General features: G+C 40.7%; 1 protein-coding gene across 1 annotated transcript; it reads right to left on the bottom strand.

Annotated features, from left to right (window-relative positions):
* Nucleotides 1–1,959: 1,959 nt before the first annotated feature.
* Nucleotides 1,960–20,862, bottom strand: LOC116320930 (neuronal acetylcholine receptor subunit beta-2-like). The gene is made up of 7 exons (XM_031740702.2): nucleotides 20,633–20,862; nucleotides 20,382–20,516; nucleotides 10,274–10,419; nucleotides 10,068–10,112; nucleotides 8,242–8,351; nucleotides 2,307–3,297; nucleotides 1,960–2,124 (listed from the first exon to the last, which is right to left on the bottom strand). The coding sequence occupies exons 2-7, from the start codon at nucleotides 20,431–20,433 to the stop codon at nucleotides 1,960–1,962; spliced, it is 1,509 nt and encodes a 502-aa protein (XP_031596562.2). The 5' UTR covers nucleotides 20,434–20,516; nucleotides 20,633–20,862.
* Nucleotides 20,863–21,340: the final 478 nt, after the last annotated feature.

The following is a 21,340-nucleotide window of genomic DNA, read 5'->3' as shown; positions in this document are numbered from 1 at the left end:
ATATTTTATATTTAAACAGCATTTTGGTTAATTGTAACTTTGCTCTTGTTCTTGTTCTTTTCTAGTTTTCTTGTGAGGATGATACAAGAAAGGTATTAAGTATAATCCATTTTTAAAAAATGATGGGACGCTGTGTAAAATGTTAACATAAATAGAACAAAAATCATTTAAAATCTTTGTTTAACTAAAAATACTACAAAGTAGAAGCTAAAATATGTGTTAAAAAGATATATTTTTAATGTTGTACTAATAGCATGTTTCAGGGTTGTTTATTTTCATATTCTATCTAATATACATTACTATAAAAAGTATCCCCCCACCCTTCCTGGTTTCTCAGTTTTCTGCATTTTGTGAAACTTTCGTGTTTCAGAACATAAAACAAATTTTGATATTAGACAAAGATCACTCAAGTTACTCAGTGATGATTTCATTTATTAAGGGAAAAAGTCTATCCAAACCCACATGGCCTTGTGTGAAAAAGTAATTTCCCCTAAACCTAAGAACTGGTTGTGCCACCCTCAGCAGCAAGAACTGCAATCAAGCATTTGCAATAATTCACAATGAGTCTTTGACATCGCTGTGGTAGAATTTTGCTCCACTCTTCTTTGCAGAGTTGTTTTAATTCACCCATGTTTGAGGGGGTTTTTGGTCATGAACAGTCTTTTAAGGTCATGCCAAGCCATCTCAACAGGATTGAAGTCTGGACTTTGACTAGGCCACTCCAAAAATCTTCATTTTTGTTTTTTAAGCCATTCACAGGTTGACTTGATGGTGTATTTTTTATCCTGCTGTATAACCTGAGTGTGCTGGAGCAAAACTGATGGCCAGAAATTCTCTTTCAGGATTTTCTGGTAGGCCTAAGTCTTCATCTATTACAGCAAGTTGTTCAGTACTGAAGTAGCAAAGCAGCCCCAGACCATCACACTACCACCTGCTTTAACTGCAGGTATGATGTTCTGCTGTGTTAGCTTTACGCCCAATGTAATGGAACACAAACCTTCCAAAAAGTTTAACTTTTATTTCCTCAGTGATACCGGGTAATCAATTAGTTTTACACACAGGGCCAGGTAAGTTTGGATTTTGTATTTATTCAGGTTATCTTTATCAAATATTAAAATCTTTTTAAAGCTCTGAAATATTTAAGTGTGAGAAAAATGCAAAAAAAAAAAGAAAAAGAAAGAAAGAAATCAGGAAGGGGAGAAGCAGTTTTCCCACCACTGCAAAACTGTTTTGTTTTTTTTCCTGTATGTTTCATAATGCTCCAAATTGTCGTGGTCCGTCCAGCACTCACATTCTTAAAGTAAAGTGATGCTGCTGATGTTTGTGCAAAATATGGTTTTAGCGTCGTGCATAGCAAATTAAATGTGCTTAGGCCTTGTGTGAATGAAGAAAGCCAGATTGTGGACATTTAAGGTAAAGGTATAAACGCTGTTGCCTTGTTTTACTGAATGGTATGCTGCCTGGCGGTTCACATACGAGCCGTTACACGGCTGCAGCCATGGCTGTCTGCACGCATCTGTTTATAGGGATTAGTGAAAGTGTGGCTGATGCAAGAGGCTACACCCGGACTTGTGCTGGCTCTCTGAATTAAGAATGCAACCACATTTTGCGAAGCATCCCAACCTTTTACAAAAAGGTATTGAAGTAAATATTGTGCCAGATAAAAAACACAAAAAAACACCTTGGGTTATGTTTTTTTCTTAACTTTTTTCTGTTATAAAGCTTGGGGTGGTAGATCCTCTGAAATAAAGGAATCACAGCCCCTGTGTGAATGGCAGATGAGTTGATTATAAGACTGCGGGGGTATGTGTAGGATTCAAAGGGCAGACCAGGGATGGGGAGGAGGAAATGGAAAGGCTAAAATGTGTCCTTTTCCAGTCAGAGTGAGGTGAGAGGCGGACATATGACTTTATGTGTTAAAAACTGCTTCTGGAAATAAAAAGTCACTTCTGAGTCACATCAAGTTTCAGATTTATGATCCATGTCCTCAACAATGGGGGTGTTATAACTCTGAAAAAGAGGTTGCATGAAGAGCCCCATCGTCCCAACTACACACACAAACACAAAGATCCACAGGAAAAGACGGTCGATCACCATCGCCACGTATTTCCAGTCTTCAATGATCTGCAGAGAGATAAAGACGTTGGACATTAACCACTTGTGTTCATGAGTCTGAACTAAAGAGAACTGAGATTCAGGTAACAAATTATTATTTTTAAACCTTACAAAAGAAAGAAGTACTTTCTTTTATATATATGTGCATATAAATCATGATATAGATCCGATTACTTCTTCCAAACACCTACCCCTTCATCATCATCCTCACTCTTCATCTTCTCCGCAATATAACGTACTCCATCCACTGCATCCTCCACGTCAATGTTGCTCTTGAGCGTCATCCTCTTCCTGAACTCTGTGTTCTCTGAGCAGTCACTGACCCTCCAGCCATAGCGCTTGGCCGACTCCTCATTGACAAAGAAGGATGAGGAGGAATCAGCCATTCCCACAGAGCTTCCACCTCCAACTTCTGGTCCACACTGCTTCTGGTCAGAGTACTTCTGCTTCTGGTGTTTTTTCCGGAACCGTTCACGGATGTTGGAACTTCCTGGTCTCCGCATGAAGAGGAAAGAGGGGAGCCGGTACAGAAAGACACGCTTGACCCAAGGAGGCATGGTGTGCGTACTGGGTGACCGATGGTGCACGTTGAGCACGCAAACGCTGGTGACAATAGAGAAGGTGACCAGCACCATTGTAAACATTAGGTACTTCCCAATCAGAGGCACTGCTAGAGACGTAGGTGGCACAATCTTTGAGATAAGGAGTAAAAACACAGTAAGGGCCAGGAGGACTGAGATACAAAGAGTCATCTTCTCACCACAGTCTGATGGGAGGTAGAAGACAAGAATAGCCAGCGACGTGATCAGGATGCAGGGAATGATCAGGTTGATGGTGTAGAAGAGAGGTTTTCTCTTGATAATAAAATCATAAGTAATATCCAGGTATCTGATATCGTTAGGGTCTTCATTCTTGCGTCCAGGCAGTGAAACAATATCCCACTCGCCACTAGGCTTGAAGTCATCGCGTGAGGCGTAATCACTGAGGAGGATGAGATCGATCTCCGTGTGGTCATAGGTCCAAGATCGAAACTTGAGAGTGCAGTTCTGCTGGTCAAAGGGAAAATCACGGACTTCGATTTTACAGGCCGACTTGTAGATCGCTGGTGGGAGCCAGGCCACTTCACCATTATTGGAGACCACAGCGTTGGAGTAGAAGGAGACTTCATATGTCCCATCGGCACTGAGGAAAAGGCCGGAGATGAGATAAAGTCAGTAAAGTCAAGCACTCACAGAAAGATTGCCCATAACACATCATTTAAACCAGTGGGTTCTTAACAAATACACCTATGTACAGCATATTTATTTTCTTATTTCCAAAATGCTTTCACACAATGATGTAGTTATGGTGGTATGAGTTGCTGAAGCAACATTCAAACAAAATTACTTAATGAACTTAAATTAAAGTCAACAATAACAGTTAATTACTGTGTGCTCTGGGGTTTGTTTGATTTTAACCTGTTTATAATCACAGCAGAACATAAAATAATTCCTGCTATAATGATTGATAATCTGGTATCTGATCATTCGTCGGTGTCACTGATCTACCCAACTCTGCCTTTTACAACGTTTGGCTGTTTCAGTCTGATAATGGCTATTGTCAGATTTTAATTAACATTATGCTTTGTTATACAGCTCCACACTTTCAGCTTCAGTTAATAAGAAACACTGTGCTGTCGGACACTCGTCAATATCCCATCACATTTATTAAAATAGTCTTTTAATAGCCTTTTATTCTTTGAATGAAGTCAAGAAATGACAATAAAATCTTGTTGCAGACTTTTAGCACGAGACAAACATGGTTTTTAAGTGAATTCATTCACTGAATGCCGAGTAAAAGATTGCCTGACTGCTACCATGAGGCTGCAGAGGTGACGCATGCAACAGTTTGAAGTCCAAAGGATGCATTTAGCATCTCAAGGGAAGAGCTTGGCCTGGGACACATGCTGGCATCAAGGCAACACCTGTCCCTCACAACTCAAATCTGCTGGGACTGACTTTTTTCTTCATCTCATCAGGGCTGCAGGGGATGCATTATAAATAAGTGGCCTATCAATTATAAAGTGGGTCAGGAATACAACCATCCCACTTGCCTCTAATGCTTTGGGGCTGCTGTGTATATCCAGACTGATAAAAAATGCAGAGGCCCCGCCTGCTTACTGTGACCTCAGGTCTCCCAAAGTTAGACCTCAACCTGAAGTTACAAAACAGCGATAGATAGATGACCTCTCTCTGGTCTCTTAAGCTATTATGCTCTTCAGGTTGTCCTTCAGCTGATGAGCATGATCTCCATTCATAAAATTTGAATGCCTGCAAGCTTTGTAAACTGTAGGGTCAAAACACAAGAACAGCTCAAACAACTGTATGTCTCTGTCAGACTCAACCTTAGTGGTTACAGTAGCTGAGAGAACAATCACGCATGTTTTTGAGGTTTTACTGAACTCTAACTTTTCATTTCAAACTCAAGCTTTCCTTTTTATCCTCGCACTATGGGAACTTTTCTCCATGTTGGCCTAAAAGCCGAAGTTCAATCATGAAACACCATGAGCCGATGAAAATCATGATTCAGAGTTCAAGAGCAGTTGTTGGAGATTTTGACATGACACAAGGGGTTGTTTTCATGTAAATTATTACATAAGATGAGGGGAAACTTGGATAAATCTGGGAAGAGAATAAAAAACGGCTGCTTGTCCTTCATTAGCAACACTGAGATGCCCTTAAACAAGGTTTCCAAACCCTAAATGCTCAGTAGATAGCTCAGTATCGTGCAGCTTCAGAGGTGCGTTTTAGAACGTGTGTGTGGTGTGGTTTCTTAAAAAGATGCTCTTGCTCTTAGATAACTTTTTTTTAACTGAGTGAGAATGTACTGCAAGTTATTGCATACACATATAATACTTCACTACTTTTATTCACTGTAGAAGTGAATAAATGCATGTACACTGTATACTGTTGGCTTTATTCACTGTAGAAAGATAAATTCATGTACACTGCTGGTTATTGATGCTCCTTTAGTATGATGACATACACTATGATTAATTTTTAACTATTCACTTTAAAGCTGGAGTGTTGGGTATGTTAAGTGCAAGGCAATGACAAATGAGTTCACACAGTGCTGATTAATCAGAGTCCAGTAAATCTCTTGTAGTTGCTCTTACACTAATCAGGCATAACATTATGAGCACTGACAGGCGACGTGAGTATCACTGACTGTCTCTTCATCACAGCACTTGTTAGTAGGTGGGATATATTAGCAAGCAACATTTTATCCTCAAAGGTGATGAGGTACAAGGAGGAAAAATGGGCAACTGTATGGATTTGAGCGAGTTTGATGTAGGTGACTGGGTCAAAGTATCTCCAAAGTGGCAGGTCTTGTGGGTTGTTCCAATCCAACAGATGAGCTGCTGTAGCTCAGACCGTCGAAAAAAGTTATTGCTGGTTCTGATAGAAAGTTGTCAGAAAACACAATTGATTGCTGTTTGTTGCGCATGTATCTTCACAGCCACAGACTAGTCAAGGTGTCCATGCTGAAAGTGACAACAATGGGCACGTGAGCATCAGAACTAGACCATGGAGCAACGGAAGAAGTTGGCCTGGTCTGATGAGTCACACTTTCGTTTACATCCCGTGGATGGCCGGGTGCATGCAATGCTTTGGACAATGTTTTGGGCAATGTTGGGCAGATGCTTTGGGCAATGTTCTGCTGGGAAACCTTGGGTTCTGCCATCCATGTGGATTTTTGACACATACCACCTAGCTAAGTATTGTTGTAGACCATGTGCACCCTTTCATGGAAACGCTATTCCCTGATGACTCTGGCCTCTTTCAGCAGGATAACGGACCCTGCATTGAAGCAAAAATGGTTCATAAATGAGTTTGAGGTCTTGACTTGGTCTAAATTCTGCAGATCTCAATCCAATCAAGCATCTGGGAAATGTGCTCAACAACAAGGTCATGAATGCTCCACTCACAACTTACTGGACTTAAATATCTGTTACTAACTCACACAGAGTTGGGGAACGGCTGCAATCACAGCATTGTAGGGCCTAAGGGAAAGATGTTCCCCTAGGCCTCCTCCTCGATTCAGAGATGGTCTTTCCCCTTTCATGCAAATCTTACCTTCGCCATCTTACAATGCTGTGATTGCGGCTTTCCCCAACTCTCTGTGAATGGTACTAATGGTCTTTGATCGATGGGCTTTAATCAGTGGTTGTTGATCACTGATCATGAGAATTTGCATATTAACGATCAAGAACTGACCTCCCAGCCCATTGTTCCCTCAGTGGCGCTAGTTTCAGTCATTGTGCAAATGTACTATTTGTAAGGTTGGGGAAACCTGCAGTCAGCAGAGACAGAAGAAGTCACTTGATTGAGTGACGAAACTTTTCTCCCACTGAAAACGCTACGTCCAGATAATCAGAATCAACCTTTTGGGATTTACTTACCTGGATGACTGAGCATGCATCAAGACACTGCAGAAATTAGTTAATTAAATCCTGTGGCGGAAAAGCGGAGAACGCATACAAAAAGATTTCTGATGCTGCAAACAAAGAAGAAATTCATCTTTCAAATGAAACATTATGGTCTAATGAATAAAACCATTAACAGCAAACAAAACAGATTACCACTACTGTGGTTTTTACTCATCGTAAGCCCACATCAACAGTAGGCTCAGTGTAATTATTCCTGCAGCCTAAAGAGGCAGACACAGCTTTCACACTCATATTACCTTTCTGCAACAACTGTTCTTAAATTCAGAAGTAAAATTACTTTTACTATTCAAAGAATTATTTTCTCAAATTATTTCTCCTATGGGCAGGCAGAAAAAACAGTACCTATTTAATGCACGCTTGTGCAAAACTGCTTGACTTTGCTTGACTGTGTCAAGCAAACAACATATCAGGAATTAACCTAAAGTGCAGGTTTCTGGAATGTGGAAGGAAGCGAGAGTACCCAGAGAGAAGCTGAACAGGCACAGGGAAAACAGCAAACTTAACACGGAAAAGCCAGCTGAAAAAACCTCTGATGACCACACAAAACAAAATTCAGCAAAAACTCAAACTGCATTTGGTTATGATGCTTTTCTTCTCTGGTACAACAAAGGAAGGACTTTCACATTAACTACATTTTAAACTGGGAAAATCAACAGTTAATGTTTTTCAAGAAACTAACAGATGGAGATGAGACCCATCTGCTGACCTATATGGGTGACAGACGACGTGACGTTTACAGGCCTTTGCGTCTGTCAGCCGACTCTCCAGTGAATAAGAGCAGTGCGGCTTATTTCTCCGAGTTCCTTTTTTTTTTACAGTGCAGAAGTACGGATGTATTGATTTTTCCCTGCAGCCATTTTCCAGAGTTACAAGATAAATTCCAGATGTGCCAAGATATTCTCACCTCATCGTTTTGTATACCTGTGCTCGCTGTACAAAACAATCAATAATGTACAAGGATATCCTGCTCTCCAGTGTACCTAAGTTGGAAAGTCTGGATTTCTATGTTTCTGTCAACACAGCAGTTGCAGAATTGCGCAGGAATAAATCTGAAGCTTTTCTTTCCAATCATAAATGAACTGTAAATGTTTACAGGAAGTCTAAAAAAACCTGAAAGGTAAACATTTAGTGTGAAGCAGTCTCTATTGCGTACTGCAAGGTTAACCTCAAATGGAGCAGTGAATAATGATTAAAAAATAATATTATTCAAGTGCACCAAAACTGGTGACCTTACGGATTAACACTTAAAAGATAAAAACAAATTGTTTTACTCCGTCTACAACAGGCCTGATTCTGCCATTCTAATCCATAATCTGCTTGTGTGAAAGATTCATACGCTCTCTAACATTCAAACAGTCTTCATTATTATGAGACTGTCTGCAGACACTCCATACAATGCCATTAAAAATTTGTTGGTTCATTATTCACTATTTATTAACCTAAAAGAAGTGACAAGTGGGCTAAAAATGAGATAGGAGGATAGACTGAGTAAGAGGATAGAATTGGAAAGCTTTTAGGGAAATGGGGCTTTTGTAAATATTAAAGTGAAGTTACTCAAGCTTTCTGTCTGTTCCTACTTTCATCACTTAGTTTTACACACACACACATTTATTGCGTCTGTCACAAAGAGGACATACTTGTTGTAAAGGACAATGTCAGGCAACCAGATGTGTTGTGACGGGAGTCGGATTTTCTTGATTCCCTCGTACTCTTCAGGATCCCACATTAATCTGTAGTCATTCCAACCCTGGTGTAGAAAGGCACGTAAGGGCATGCATGAACATACAAGTAAACAATTAAAATCAAGAGCCACATACAGTTATGGTCACAAGTTTACAAACATTTATTATGGGCTTGAATGTTGTGGTAATTTGAGGCTTTCTGGGTAGTCATCAACAAGCTTCTGGCATAATTCTGGCTACTATTACGGGCACGACTCCACTTTCAAGCGTAGTCCCCAGAGTTTCAGTACCTTAAAGGTAGACTGCTATATCCACTCCAAAACCAGCTGTGATGTGTGTTTGGGATCATTTTCTTGTTGGAACACAGAGTTGTCTCCAAGTTTCAACCATCTAGCTGCTGATTTGAGGCGACGCTGAAGAATTTGGAGATAGTCCTCCTTCTTTATTATTGCATCCAATTTGTGCAACAGCACCACTGGCAGCAAAACTGTCCCAGAGCATAATGCTACCACCACCATTCTTGACAGTTGGTATATTGTTCTTAGGTTTTCAAGCCTCACCTTTATTCCTCCAAACATACGTCTTGTCATTGTGGCCAAAAAGCTCAATCTTTGTCTCATCTAACCATAAAATATTTCTCTAGAAGACATTTGGCCTGTCCTTGTGGGCAGCTGCAAATTTCTGTTGAATGTGAAAGTGCTTATTTTGGAGCAGAGGTTTTTTTTGTTGATAATAACCATTTCAGTCCATGGTAACTTCAGTGTGAACAGTGATGCTGGTGTGGCAGCAACTTTCAGTTCATGGCAGGTTCAAGCCTTTGTGATTCTTAGCTTGTTCCTAAACATGCTAACTAATTTCCTCTCATCTTAGGGTTACTGTGTGGATTAGAGGAAATCAAAAATAAATTCATACTTGTGCACCCAATTCTTGTTTTTTCTTAATCATTAAAGATGTATGTGATTTCTGACAAAAACAGACATCTATCATTAACTACATGAATACATACAAATGCATTTAAAGAACATGTCACGGTCCGTGGAGCAGACCATGTGTGAGTGAGTGAGGACCCAGGCGTGGACACAGGCAAGGAGACAAAACTGAACTTTAAACGAAAGGCGAGCCTTTATTGTGGCTTATAGAAAGGCAAACCAAACAGCAGGGACAGTGGCTAACCTAAACTAAAACCTAAACTGGAGAAACTAAGAACAGCGAAAACTATGACTATGACGACCTGTGCTGGAACGTGAAGGAACTATGAAATATATACTAGAACAAGCAACATGAACTGCACAGAGTCTTGAAAAAAGACTTGACATGACCTGAGGGAAGAAACACAGACAACGCAACACTGACAAAGAGAAACACGGGGCTTAAATACACAGAGGGATAACGAGGGGAATGAGACACAGAAGGAGAACACAGCTGGGAGTAATTGACAAGACGAGAGAGGGGAAGCAAAACTCAACACACTGACATAGGACACAGACTTTCAAAGTAAAACAGGAAACATAACAGACGCAGACTTGACTAGGGGGGGACAGCAACCATGGAACACAGAAACCGAAACCAAAAGACTAGAAAAGATAAACAATGACAAAATCGAAGTTCAATAATGATACAAAAACTCAAAACACAGGCACCGACCCAGGACCATGACAGTACATTTATAATTGTAGTGGTTCATGCACTGATATTAGACCCTAATGGTGAAATTTTTCAATTGGTCTGATCCTCGGAAACAAACAAACAAAAACTAATGAGCAAGGTGCTTTGACACTAACCTGGGTGAGCCAACAGTTGGTGGTCATGATCTGCTCTCTCTCATTCTGAAACACAGACATGGGAAAAGTCTTTAAGCAGTGGCTTCACTAACTCTTCTTACTAACAGTAACCAGGTTAATGTGTTCCCCAGTCATTTGACATTAGTAAGGTATTCTTCTTTGCTCACAGCATGTGAGGTTATGGGTTTGTTTGTGTGTTTTCTTACCACATTGATCAGCTGGGCTAGAGACACCTGGATGTAAATGGTGACCTGCTGGCTGGTGTTGATAGCTGGCCTGATGAGTTTGTTGTAGCGCTCTGGTGACAACAGGTGATTCACCAACCGTTCCTCTACCTCCGCACACAGGATAGCTGCACACACAAATACGCACACAGGGGGAAAACACAGTCAGAAGTACACTACAGAGGATATCACAGCTCATTACAACCCATTATAACTTCCTATCAAAGGCATGTTAGAAAAGTGCTGAGCACTGACTAATGACATATTGCCACATTTAAATTTTAGTAGTTTCAGAGATTAAGAAGAATAGGAATTTGAATTTCAGACAACTGTGATATGACAAGCAAGTGTGAGCACAGTCTAATATAACACTGGTTCCACTCTGTCAATGAAAAGCAAACAGTAACTGGACTGGTTCTTATTGAGTATTTTTCCACCTTTAATATGCACTCTATACAACATCTTTTCCACATTTGTTCTTTCTGTCTAATAGTCACACTAAAATGAATGCTTTAGGATCAACTTGGGGTTCAGTAACTTGCCCAAGGATACTTTGGCATGCAGACTGACGCAGCTAGGGATCAAACCACCAACCTTCCAACTACCAGATGACCTCCTCCACCTCCTGAGCCACAGCCACATGAAAACAAAACCCACAGTTGGCTTATTTTAGCCGATCCCTCCTTAAGTTTGTCTCGTTGTGCATCTCGTGACTGTTTCCAGAACTATTGTATAAAGTCTTCTTCTGTTTTCTTAAAATAAATTAGCTCCAATTTTATAAGATAAATTGTATTACTAAGAAAGAACATATTCCATATTTCTTCCTCATACATCTTTTGTCAGAACATAATGGTAGCTACTCCAGTTTATTCTGTTTCACAGAGCTAAATGTCCTCTGGCTATCATGCAATCATATTCTGTTTGATGCCCAGTCAGAAAATGTCAAGAATAAGCCAGACTTATTCGTAATTTCATCATCTCAGTCGAGTGCTTGTTGTGATGATGCAGCCAGATCAAGCTTACAGTAAGCACATCTTTACTACCGCGCAGCTGAAGTTATTGGGTACGGTGAACTGGGGCCTCATGTAGACCTTGAATTTAACACAACCTTGAGCTAAAATTTACAGCAGAATAAGCTGTTGTTTGGTTGACCATCCATTAACTTTACTTTGAGTCTCATGCAGTAAATACCTTCTTGTTTTCAGCCCTGCACTTTGGCTTGGTGACTATAAAATATATGTGCATGCAATTAAAGCATTTTAATGACCACCAACATACTCACGATTCACATTTTATTTCAGTGGGACTTGAATGAGAAAACACAGATGCCCAAAGCTCTACCTGGTGAAGCGATGTTTAAATCTCGTGTTGTCAGGTTTTGGCAATTATGTGCTGCAGTGATGCAGCCCGCTGCATGCTCTCATGCTCTCATGCTCTCATGCGCTCATGTGTATGTGTCATGAATGGGAGTGTTACTGTCTCACAAACAGATCACATGTAATTGTATTCAGTCACAATTCAATACACAAACACAAAAACATAAACAAGTTTTGCACCTGCTCAAAGCACCTCATGCCCAGACATTTCATCATATAAACTACTGACTGTATATTCAATTTTAAGAGGAATAAATATGGGTGTTTTTTAAGGAATAAATACTAAATAAAGAAAGTATTATGGATCATTTATCACGTATCTGTTCTGTTTTATGTTTAACTGCAATTTAAGAAGCCATTGTCTTTTGTGCTGCCACACAAACAAGTCTTGTCACATAAATTTCCATTTAAAAGCTTTCTATGCTCTCCTGTTTTGTCCTGAACATGTTGTTTCCTGGTATGATTTGCCTTGTGTGTTTTTATGTTGTCTGGGAGGCTCTTGTGACAGCATTTTTTTTCTGTGTGTGCCTCATAAATAAACTTTGCTTGACATGACTGTTGGCTATGCATTTTCTGCTTACAGGACAGTGTATACAGGAGAATGACGAGCAGGGGAAAAAAGAAAAAAAAAGTGAATTGTATTAATGCTTTGCAAATCTCATCCCAAAGCAACATAAACCTCCAGCTTAAAAAAAAACATGTTACATAGTACATGTTGAATCTTAACCTTTATCCTAAAAGTACAAACAAAACACCAGAGAAACAGAAAAGTAAATAACGGGGTTTGTGTCAGTGTCTTAATGAAGAGTAATGCTGCCAGTCCTCTATTATGCAGTGGTGTCTGTTTAGATGAGTCATCTTTGCCTTTGCCAGACACAAAGCAGGTAAACTGTGATCTGCCTTTGCCTGGCCAAAGCAAGTAACACTGAAGTTGCTAAGAAGCATGTCAAAATATCATAGCAGTGCTACCCCTCAACCTCCTATTAGTTGCACCTGTGGTTAAAGTTTGAAAATTCTTGGTGATTTTCACCAAAACTGACCTCTGAACCAAGATTTTTATTAAATGTGCCTTGTTCTCTATGACAATACCCCATCAGCCTTATACTGCTGAGGGGCAAAAACAAATTACTGTTTGAAACACAGTATATTTAAATAACTTTAGCACTGAAATCAATTTTCTAACCATATTCTACCCCATTAATGACATATGACAGATGTATGTCAACTTGTGCATCGACTTAGAAGAACACACCTGTTCAGGCACTTCACTTGTATAGCTTTGCGGCCATGCACTCAACTGTCTTGTCAAGATATACTCAAGAAACCAATATGTTTTGAAACATGTCAGAATCAGACTGAAAATAAGAGGATCTGAGCTTTAAAGGCAGGTGACAGAAGAAGAGGTATATGCTACACTTGGTCACTTTACATTAACCTTCAGACAGGAGACAGGAGAAGTGTCCGGTGTCTGAGCAACTATGACAAGAAACCCCGAAGGTAAACCTCCTCAGAGACAAAAAGCTGTGTCTGTCAGGATTAGACGGAGAGGAGACTCGTGCCAGGAGAAGAGGACAATAGAGACACAACAACATACAATGGAAACATCCGAGCGTGAGACAAAACAATTCCCAGATTAGTATAATCATCAGATAAAATTAAATAGGATCATGCTATATTATGGTGATGAGTAATAACGGGGATTTATGACTTTCCTTTTGAAGGGATTAAAGCCTGACAACAATTCACTGTTTACGTGCAATTAACAGCCGTATGAGGCCAGCTTCTACTTCTAATTAAAATCAACTGGTTATCAGATTTGGGTGGCCTTCAGCTCTTCTGATTTCAGAGTTTTAAGGTATCACGTACCAGAAAATCAGTCTTGGATTCTTATGTTGTGACTGAGTTTTTGGTTCCTGTTCATTTTATTGTTATTTTTATGTTAAAATTTTAGTCCTGTGATATTATTGAGTCTTTTGCTGTTTTTAGTGTCTGGTTATTCCAGTGATGAGCGTTTTGGTTTAGAAATTGGTTTTTATTGGTTGGAGTAGTTTTAAATCCCTTAGTATTTCCCATCTCATGTCCTCTCTCTCATGTCTTTCCATTAGCACCTACACACAGGGGTTTGTTATTCATGTCTGTGTTTAGTATTATGTCTTTCGGTTACCTTCTGTTAGTTTTTGGCTTTACTTTCTGTTTTTAACCTCCTTTGTGGTGATCAGCCCCATGGTAAGAGTATAGTCCGAGGCCTTTGAGCAGGCAAATAACACACAGCACATGACTTCACTGTACTCAAATGGCCTCCATGGATGTGGTGGAACAGGAGATTCCCATCATAGATGTCCAGCTGGAAAATCTGCTGAATCCATGTGATGCTCTCATGTCAAAATGGGCCAAAATCTGTGAGGAATGTTTCCAGCACCTTGTTGAATCTATGCCGCGAATAATTACAGCAGTTTTAAATGCAAAAAGAGTTACAGGAAGGTTTACCTAACAAAGTGACCAGCAGTGTTGGGACTAACGCGTTATTAAGTAACGCGTTACAGTAACTACGTTATTATTGTGGTAACGAGCACGGTAACTAGTTATTATGCCAAAACCAGGAACGCGTTACTCGTTACTGGAATTTAGATAGGCTCGTTACTCGTTACTTCGTGTGGTGGATATCGCGGAGCTTCCACAGATTCAATAACATTAGCAAGTGGTGGAAGCCAGCAGGTGGATGAAGGAAAAGGGAGGCAAGAGGAGAGACCCGAAGCGGCCGCCGGTCCGCGTGTCAGGTGAACTGAACTTCAGGTAAGAAGTTAATGACCTGCAGTCTATCTGAGTCAGATATAAACCAAGTTTAGGTGGAGTTTATTTTCGGTATGCTGACATTTTCGTACTGCGTGCTAGCTGATGGAGTTTCTATACAGCTGGGTGGGTGCTATGTGTTACTGATGTTGAACTTTATTTTGTTCATACGGTTAATTATTAGAGTTGCCAACCGTCCCCTAAAAAACAGAATCGTCTGGTATTCAGAGAAAATATTACGCGTTTCGTACTGAGGTGAAAAGGAACACAGTTTGTCCCGGACTTCAGCTACAATGAAAAAGACACAAAGCTGAAGCTGCACAGCTGCCTCTTCTTCTCTCATTCTCTCCTCTCCTGTTTCTACTTCAATCATGAAACTGATCAATGATCAGCTGATCGGCTTTTCTCTCTTGTTTATTTATCGCCCACTTTGCGCCAGAAAGAGGAAACCAGCGGATGTCGGGTTAAACAACAGCAGCACGTTTAAGCTTGATCAGCTGTTGTTAGAATTTATTTAATATTAATTTCTAGTATCAGCTGATGTTTGTTGGAGCCACAGCTGTAAAGCTGCTGGTCATGATATCGGTTTGGTTATCTGGTGAGAGGGAAACATGCAGATGAAACCAGGAGATGTCCTTACTGAATCATCAGAGCTGAACAGGTGATGGAGAAACAGGTTTACCTTTTAGGTGACATGAATGAGTTGAAGGGAAGTTATGAACTGTTTCTGAGAGACAAATAACACCAGGATCCTTTTCTACGTAGCTGACAGCTGGTAACTGTGCAGGGGCGGGTCTAGCAAATTTTTGCCAGGGGTCCATGTAGGGCATTAACAGGGAAAGGGGGGGGGACAAGGAAATAGTTTTCTTTATTATTCTCATTTAAAATGTCTCGCTTTTAAAAAAATAATTATCTGAGTCTTACAACAAACAATTGATAGATTGATACATATATACCATCAGAACAGTGTACATCACTGTCACAACAGTGTTTATTTTCATTCAAAGGCTTTATGATTTTTCCCATAATGGTGGGCCGGTCTCTAGTCAAAATGCCCGGGACGATTTTTTTGTCGGGCAGCACGGTGGCACGGTGGTTAGCACTGTTGCCGCACAGCAAGAAGGTCCTGAGTTCAATTCCACCATCAGGCCGGGGTCTTTCTGTGTGGAGTTTGCATGTTCTCCCCGTGTTTGCGTGGGTTCTCTCCGGGTACTCCGGCTTCCTCCCACCGTCCAAAGACATGCAGCTTGTGGGGATAGGTTAATTGGATAACCCAAATTGCCACTAGGTGTAAATGTGCGAGTGAATGTGAGTGCGAATGGTTGTCTGTCCCTGTGTGTTAGCCCTGCGACAGACTGGCGACCTGTGCAGGGCGTACCCCGCCTCTCGCCCTATGACAGCTGGGATAGGCTCCAGCGCCCCCCGCGACCCTGAAAAGGATAAGTGGAAGCGAATGGATGGATGGATGGATTTTTTTGTCCCAGTCCAGCCCTGTATGCAGCTCATCTGCAGTCTGGTGTTACCTACATCTTCCTATTCAGAAAGCAGAATTTCCAAGTTCTGAGTACAATCAAAAGCACCACGACTGCAGTTTTTGTGTTGGATGTAAAAAGCAGGCTAGAATCATGGCGGCGGTCAACGACGGTCCAGGCGTGGGATTTCTCTCGTGGAAATGTGCACATTATTTTTTCCTTTCTATTGGTAGGTGGCACAGTGCACTTGTGGCAAGTAAGCAAGCTAGAAGACTGGCAGTCTGGCTGGGTATCCAGTTACGGAAGCAACACATTAACAAGAGAATTCTGAGTAAAACCAAAGTTACTTTCCCTAGTAACTAGTTACTTTGAAAGTAACGAGTAACTTGAAGTAACTGAGTTACTTTTTTAGAGAAGTAACTAGTAAAGTAACTAAGTTACTAATTTAAAGTAACTTACCCAACACTGGTGACCAGTGAGTGTATAGTCCTGTCGTACTCTTGTTACAGTGTCTATTTTTGCTGTCCTGCTTGGCTCCTGCATGTTTTCTTTGTTATGTTCTTTAGATTTTCATTTTTATTGTTCTTTTTTTATTCGCTCAGTACTTTTGATCAATGACTCAACCTCAAATGTCATATATGTGAGTCCTCAGTCTTATACTGTTTACAGATCCATTTTATTTTATTTTTGTTTCTATTTGTTAATCATCACATTTGCTTTGCATGTGATTCTATTTATAGGACGCAACAAATGAAACATGTTTAAAAACAGCTTATCCCAGCACAGAAATAAAGTTCCAGTGAAAACAATTTTGCTGTCAGATGGGGCAATTCAAGGTGAGCAGTGCCAATAAACCATTTCCCACAACTGTTTTAAGATTATAAAGACACAGTCTTTCAGTCTACAGCTTTCACAGTTCCTTTGAAATATAACATTTTATTGCTATCGTGACTAAAATCATTCTCATTGCCTTCGCTATTCGCCCTAAGTCTTTCAATCTTTAATCTTTACTTTATCAGTAAAAAAGTTATTTAGAGCAAGACAAGTAGACAAAATTCAAACACATCCATACACTATACAAAAAGAGCACTGTAGTAGTACAAAGTGAAGTAACTAAACAGATGCGGTTTCTAATTTGAATGCACAGTTTTATAGCTGTTTGACCCTGACGTGTTACTCCTTCTCTAGTGACTTCAGCTTCTGGCTGTTCCATGGCTGCACTCTGCTTTCAGCCTGAGAGAAACAAGAAACGTCACATTGCCTTAAAAATGTAAAGGGGGGCAGTATAAAAATAAATCCAGCACAAAGCATGAACAAACTGGGAAAGACAATTTGCTTCATGTGTCTGAAAATGATGAAGAGATGCGGTATAGATGGTGGGTTCGACAGTAATGGCTAAAATGGTAGATGATGCTAAAATAAGATGCAGATACGGCTTAAGTAGAGATGGAGCGGGAGGGAGTCTACCAACAGGTCTCATCACACATGTATGCACACACACTCCTGTCTGCCTCACTGCACTCTCCACACCTCAATAATTCATTACCGCTAAAATAAAAATGCCATCATCTTACTTGCGCGGAGACGCAGACAACAATAATCAGAGATTATTCTGCGAGTCTTTCTCGCTCGCATAAAATCAACACCGTTTCCATCACAACATGGAAATAATTAAAAAACAAACAAAAACAAGCTTTCAGGCGTGGCGCTGAGTTTGAGTGATGCAGATGGACAGAGAGGTTGTGTCATCAGTCAAGAGCGCAGAGAGGAGGGGGAAAAAAAACAATTCTACATCCTGTAGGTTTCTTTTCAGGTTAGTGAATTATTCAGCGCGTTACCATCTGCAGTGGCCTTTCAGAGCCCAAAACAATTTAGGCTTCAGCTGTCTTTGGTTTTACTCAGGATGCTGTCCATATCAGTCATGTTATAAAATACAGGCCCGCGTGCATACACATCCACAGAGTCTCACATCCACGCATTTCATATTGTTCATAGCAAATCTACTGCCTGAGAGATTTTTGTGTTTTTAGCACCTCGTGGGATTTCTTTTACTTGTTTTGCCCCAAACTTTTCTCATCCCAGACAGCCCTTCTGTCTGTGAGAATAAAACAAATTCTCTTATTACAATGATTTTCTTTTAATCTGTCACAATCTCTCCCTCGTGTCTTCCTGTCCTGCTTTGCTCTTTTGTTCACAGCGTGACAGGAACATGTGCAGATTTAGGATATAAGAGAGACAGCAGATGCAGTAAAAGTGTCTTTCTTTTGCTCTCAGCTCGCTCAGTGTCACCTCTAAGTGGAAGCGTTGCTTAGGTGTGCATCACCTGGTGCCGCTTTCATTTTTTCTTTTTGCTTTGCAAAGCACTTCGATACATCTTTTCATCGGCATGCATCTCTCCTTCAAAGAGCAGCATCCAAACAATCCTGCCAACGCAATGACTAATAGTTTACTATGAAGTGTTGACTCAGTGATGCTGGGCCCTGCTGGCGAGATATACATCTGCGGTTATGAGAAACCAGTTTTAAACTCATGAGAAACTACAAGCAAAAACTAGGAGCTGCACATTTCTGCCCACTCACGTATAATGCATCACGCATGAGCTACAGAGAAGAGCAGAATCAGGGTATGGTGACGCTGATGGTTTCGTGCAATATGTTAAAGGTCTTGCAAGCCTACAATGAGCAAAACATCTCATAGGGTAGCTGTAGCACACATTAGCACTGTGCATTTACTGCAAATGATCCTGAGAGCACAGAAGGCAGAGAAATGTGACATGCAGCACTGAAAATATTAGATAAGTTGCAGCATAGGAAACAAACAAATTGTGAAAATATAGAGTAAGGCAGAAAAGATGGTGTGCAGGAACAGAGAAGGAATAAGACACAGAGTGAGAACGGTAGGGAAGCCAACACAATGGAGCAAATGCATCCCAGCAGAGTGGCTGACTGGATTTCGTCCTTTTAGAGTTGGAGCCATGAGGATGTTTGGTTGAAGTGACAGACTCATACAGTGAATCACCGGCAGACAGAGCACAGGTGACACTGAATGAGTCACAGAAAACTAGCAAGTCTGAAACCATGAACTTCACTTGTCTACTTTTTTAAATAATATGAATGAACTTAGCTAATGCTGCTTAATTTTTTAGCTGTTTTACTGAATACTCAAAAAAAATAAAGTGACTTTCTTTTTGAACTTACCACATGTTAAATATTGAGATTTTTATTAATACAGCAACTGATGAAATACACCAGGAGGTAGAGCAGGTCATCTACTAATTGCATGCTTGGTGTTTTGATCCCTGGCTTCCCCAGTCTGCATGCCAGCGTATCCTTGTATCCTTGTGCTGTCCAATGTCCCATCAGCGTATGAGTTTGTGTGATTGTCAGACAGAAAAAAGTGCTTGTATGAATGTGTGACTGAGGCATGTTGTATAAAGCGCTTTTAGTGTTCAATCAGAGTAGAAAAGAATCAGCACATTTACCATATTCCCCCATATGAATTGATATTATCTGCGCACAGCATACTTTTCTTCCAGTAAAAATACACCCTATTCATGGCAGTGGGGGGCGGGGGTAAATTAAATCCTCAATTAGTGAATGTAATTCCACTGCAGTAGTTGTAACACTTTTTTTCTATCTGAAGTGGAGAGGCAAACACATGGGTACTGGGGTTTGCCTGGTAGAGCTGCACATTGATCCAATTTCAGCACCACTGACAGCTCAATAATAGATTCCTCCTGCCTGATTTAGGACCTCATAAGTTACTTTACTTGACTGTAGGTGGCGAGATCATCTGATGGGTGTGATGTAAGTTAAAGTAAGCAAACTCTCAATTTAAATGTCTGCTATTGTTATCAAAGTGTCTTTTTCACTTACAGGCAATGAAGGCATTTCATGTAGGTTAAAAATAATAATTGTATCTGCACTTACAACCACGCAGTCAGCTGTTTCGTGAGTCCTCTTCAAAGCATGGTGCCAGATTTGCTATTTAAATTACGGGCTATGATTTAAGGCTTGAAGCAAACTAAAATGAGTGAATGAACGCTCCTTACTCAGATTTCACACCCTTGCCCTTAAAATGCAAATGTAATTAAAACTCCGTAGGTTTTCTGCGTAAAGGGCAAGCGTGTTAGTTAATTGAAGCGTGCTGAAAAATCACGTGCTAAAGGGTTTGACGCATGGAAATGCCGCTACTTATCCCCACTGGCCTGCTTTCCCGGGACCACCTCTGTCTGCAAGGTAAAAGTGTGACATAACCATTTTCCAAGAAATTAAACCCCTTAAGAAAGCACTTATCAGCAACTAAATCCATCACTTATCAGACCTGTTATATTAACTGGCATGCATATGGCTAAGAGAGGGTGTGCAATTTTTCAATGGCCAACCCAAGCCAGAGATTAAACCCAATAAAGTCTCCCGTCCCGTTCCGAGAGGATTGGAAAGGATTACTCACTTGTCACGGTGAAAATCAGGAGAGCCAGGGCTGCTTTCACCAGGGCTGCCATCTCTTCCTCCCCTCCAGTGCGGCACACACACGAAAACTTGCAGATGAAGAGTATTTCCCGCGTTTTCCTCTTCTCTGCGCTCGCTTTGCAGTAAGTAAAGTGTGAAACCGAAAAAAAAGAAGAAAGAAAATGAACAGGGTGGATTACAGCGGTTTCATTCCGAGCGGTGAGTGAGGGTTTGGAACATTGAGGAGAATACCGATTGCTGTTAGAACCGAGAGATGAAGAGGCTGGATGCTTTCTGCCAGAGCGCACCGACTGTACCGCTGGTCCTGGAGCTGTGATTACGCGCAGTGGAAACCGGCTGTAGAGATCAGAGTCCCCCTTACAAACAGCGCTTTCTTTGGGAAAGTGAGTTGAGGAGCTAGCGGGAATACGTCAATCCCGTTATCGCCAAAGCAGCCATTCTTAAGATAAAAGATTTAAGTGCCCCGGTCCTCGCATCGCCCTGCCCGCCCCAGTGCGCTCACCGACCGGGCGTCAGTTTCGCTCTGCACCTCCTTGATCGACTCAGTTTAACATGTGTGACAACAAACAGGAAGCGATAACGGTTAGAAACCCCCCAGGGAAGATATTAAACACCCCAAACCAACCTTATCTCCTCCAGTAGATGGAGAATTCAAAGTGGAATTTGACTTTGGAAAGTTTTTTGTTAAAAGTAGAGAAAAAATAAAGTCAATCTTTTAATTAATTAAATTATGATTAAATGTAGTTAATAACGCCGAAGCAGGTTCTTGGCAGTAAAACAAAGGTCTTGTTGTCCCAGTTAGCATGTATATATAAAATCCTGGAAGGCTGCCACTTGCAGTAATACAAAATGAGTGTATAGGAAATTCAGCTGTCTTTCTCCCACTGGGCGGTCAAAGGTCAGGGTCCACTAAAAGATAACTCAATAAAGGTAATCATG

Source organism: Oreochromis aureus, linkage group 2, assembly GCF_013358895.1.
Source record: "Oreochromis aureus strain Israel breed Guangdong linkage group 2, ZZ_aureus, whole genome shotgun sequence".
NCBI lineage: Eukaryota > Metazoa > Chordata > Actinopteri > Cichliformes > Cichlidae > Oreochromis > Oreochromis aureus.
Note: the sequence above shows the minus strand (reverse complement) of the source record. Positions and strands in the feature narration are given on the sequence as shown.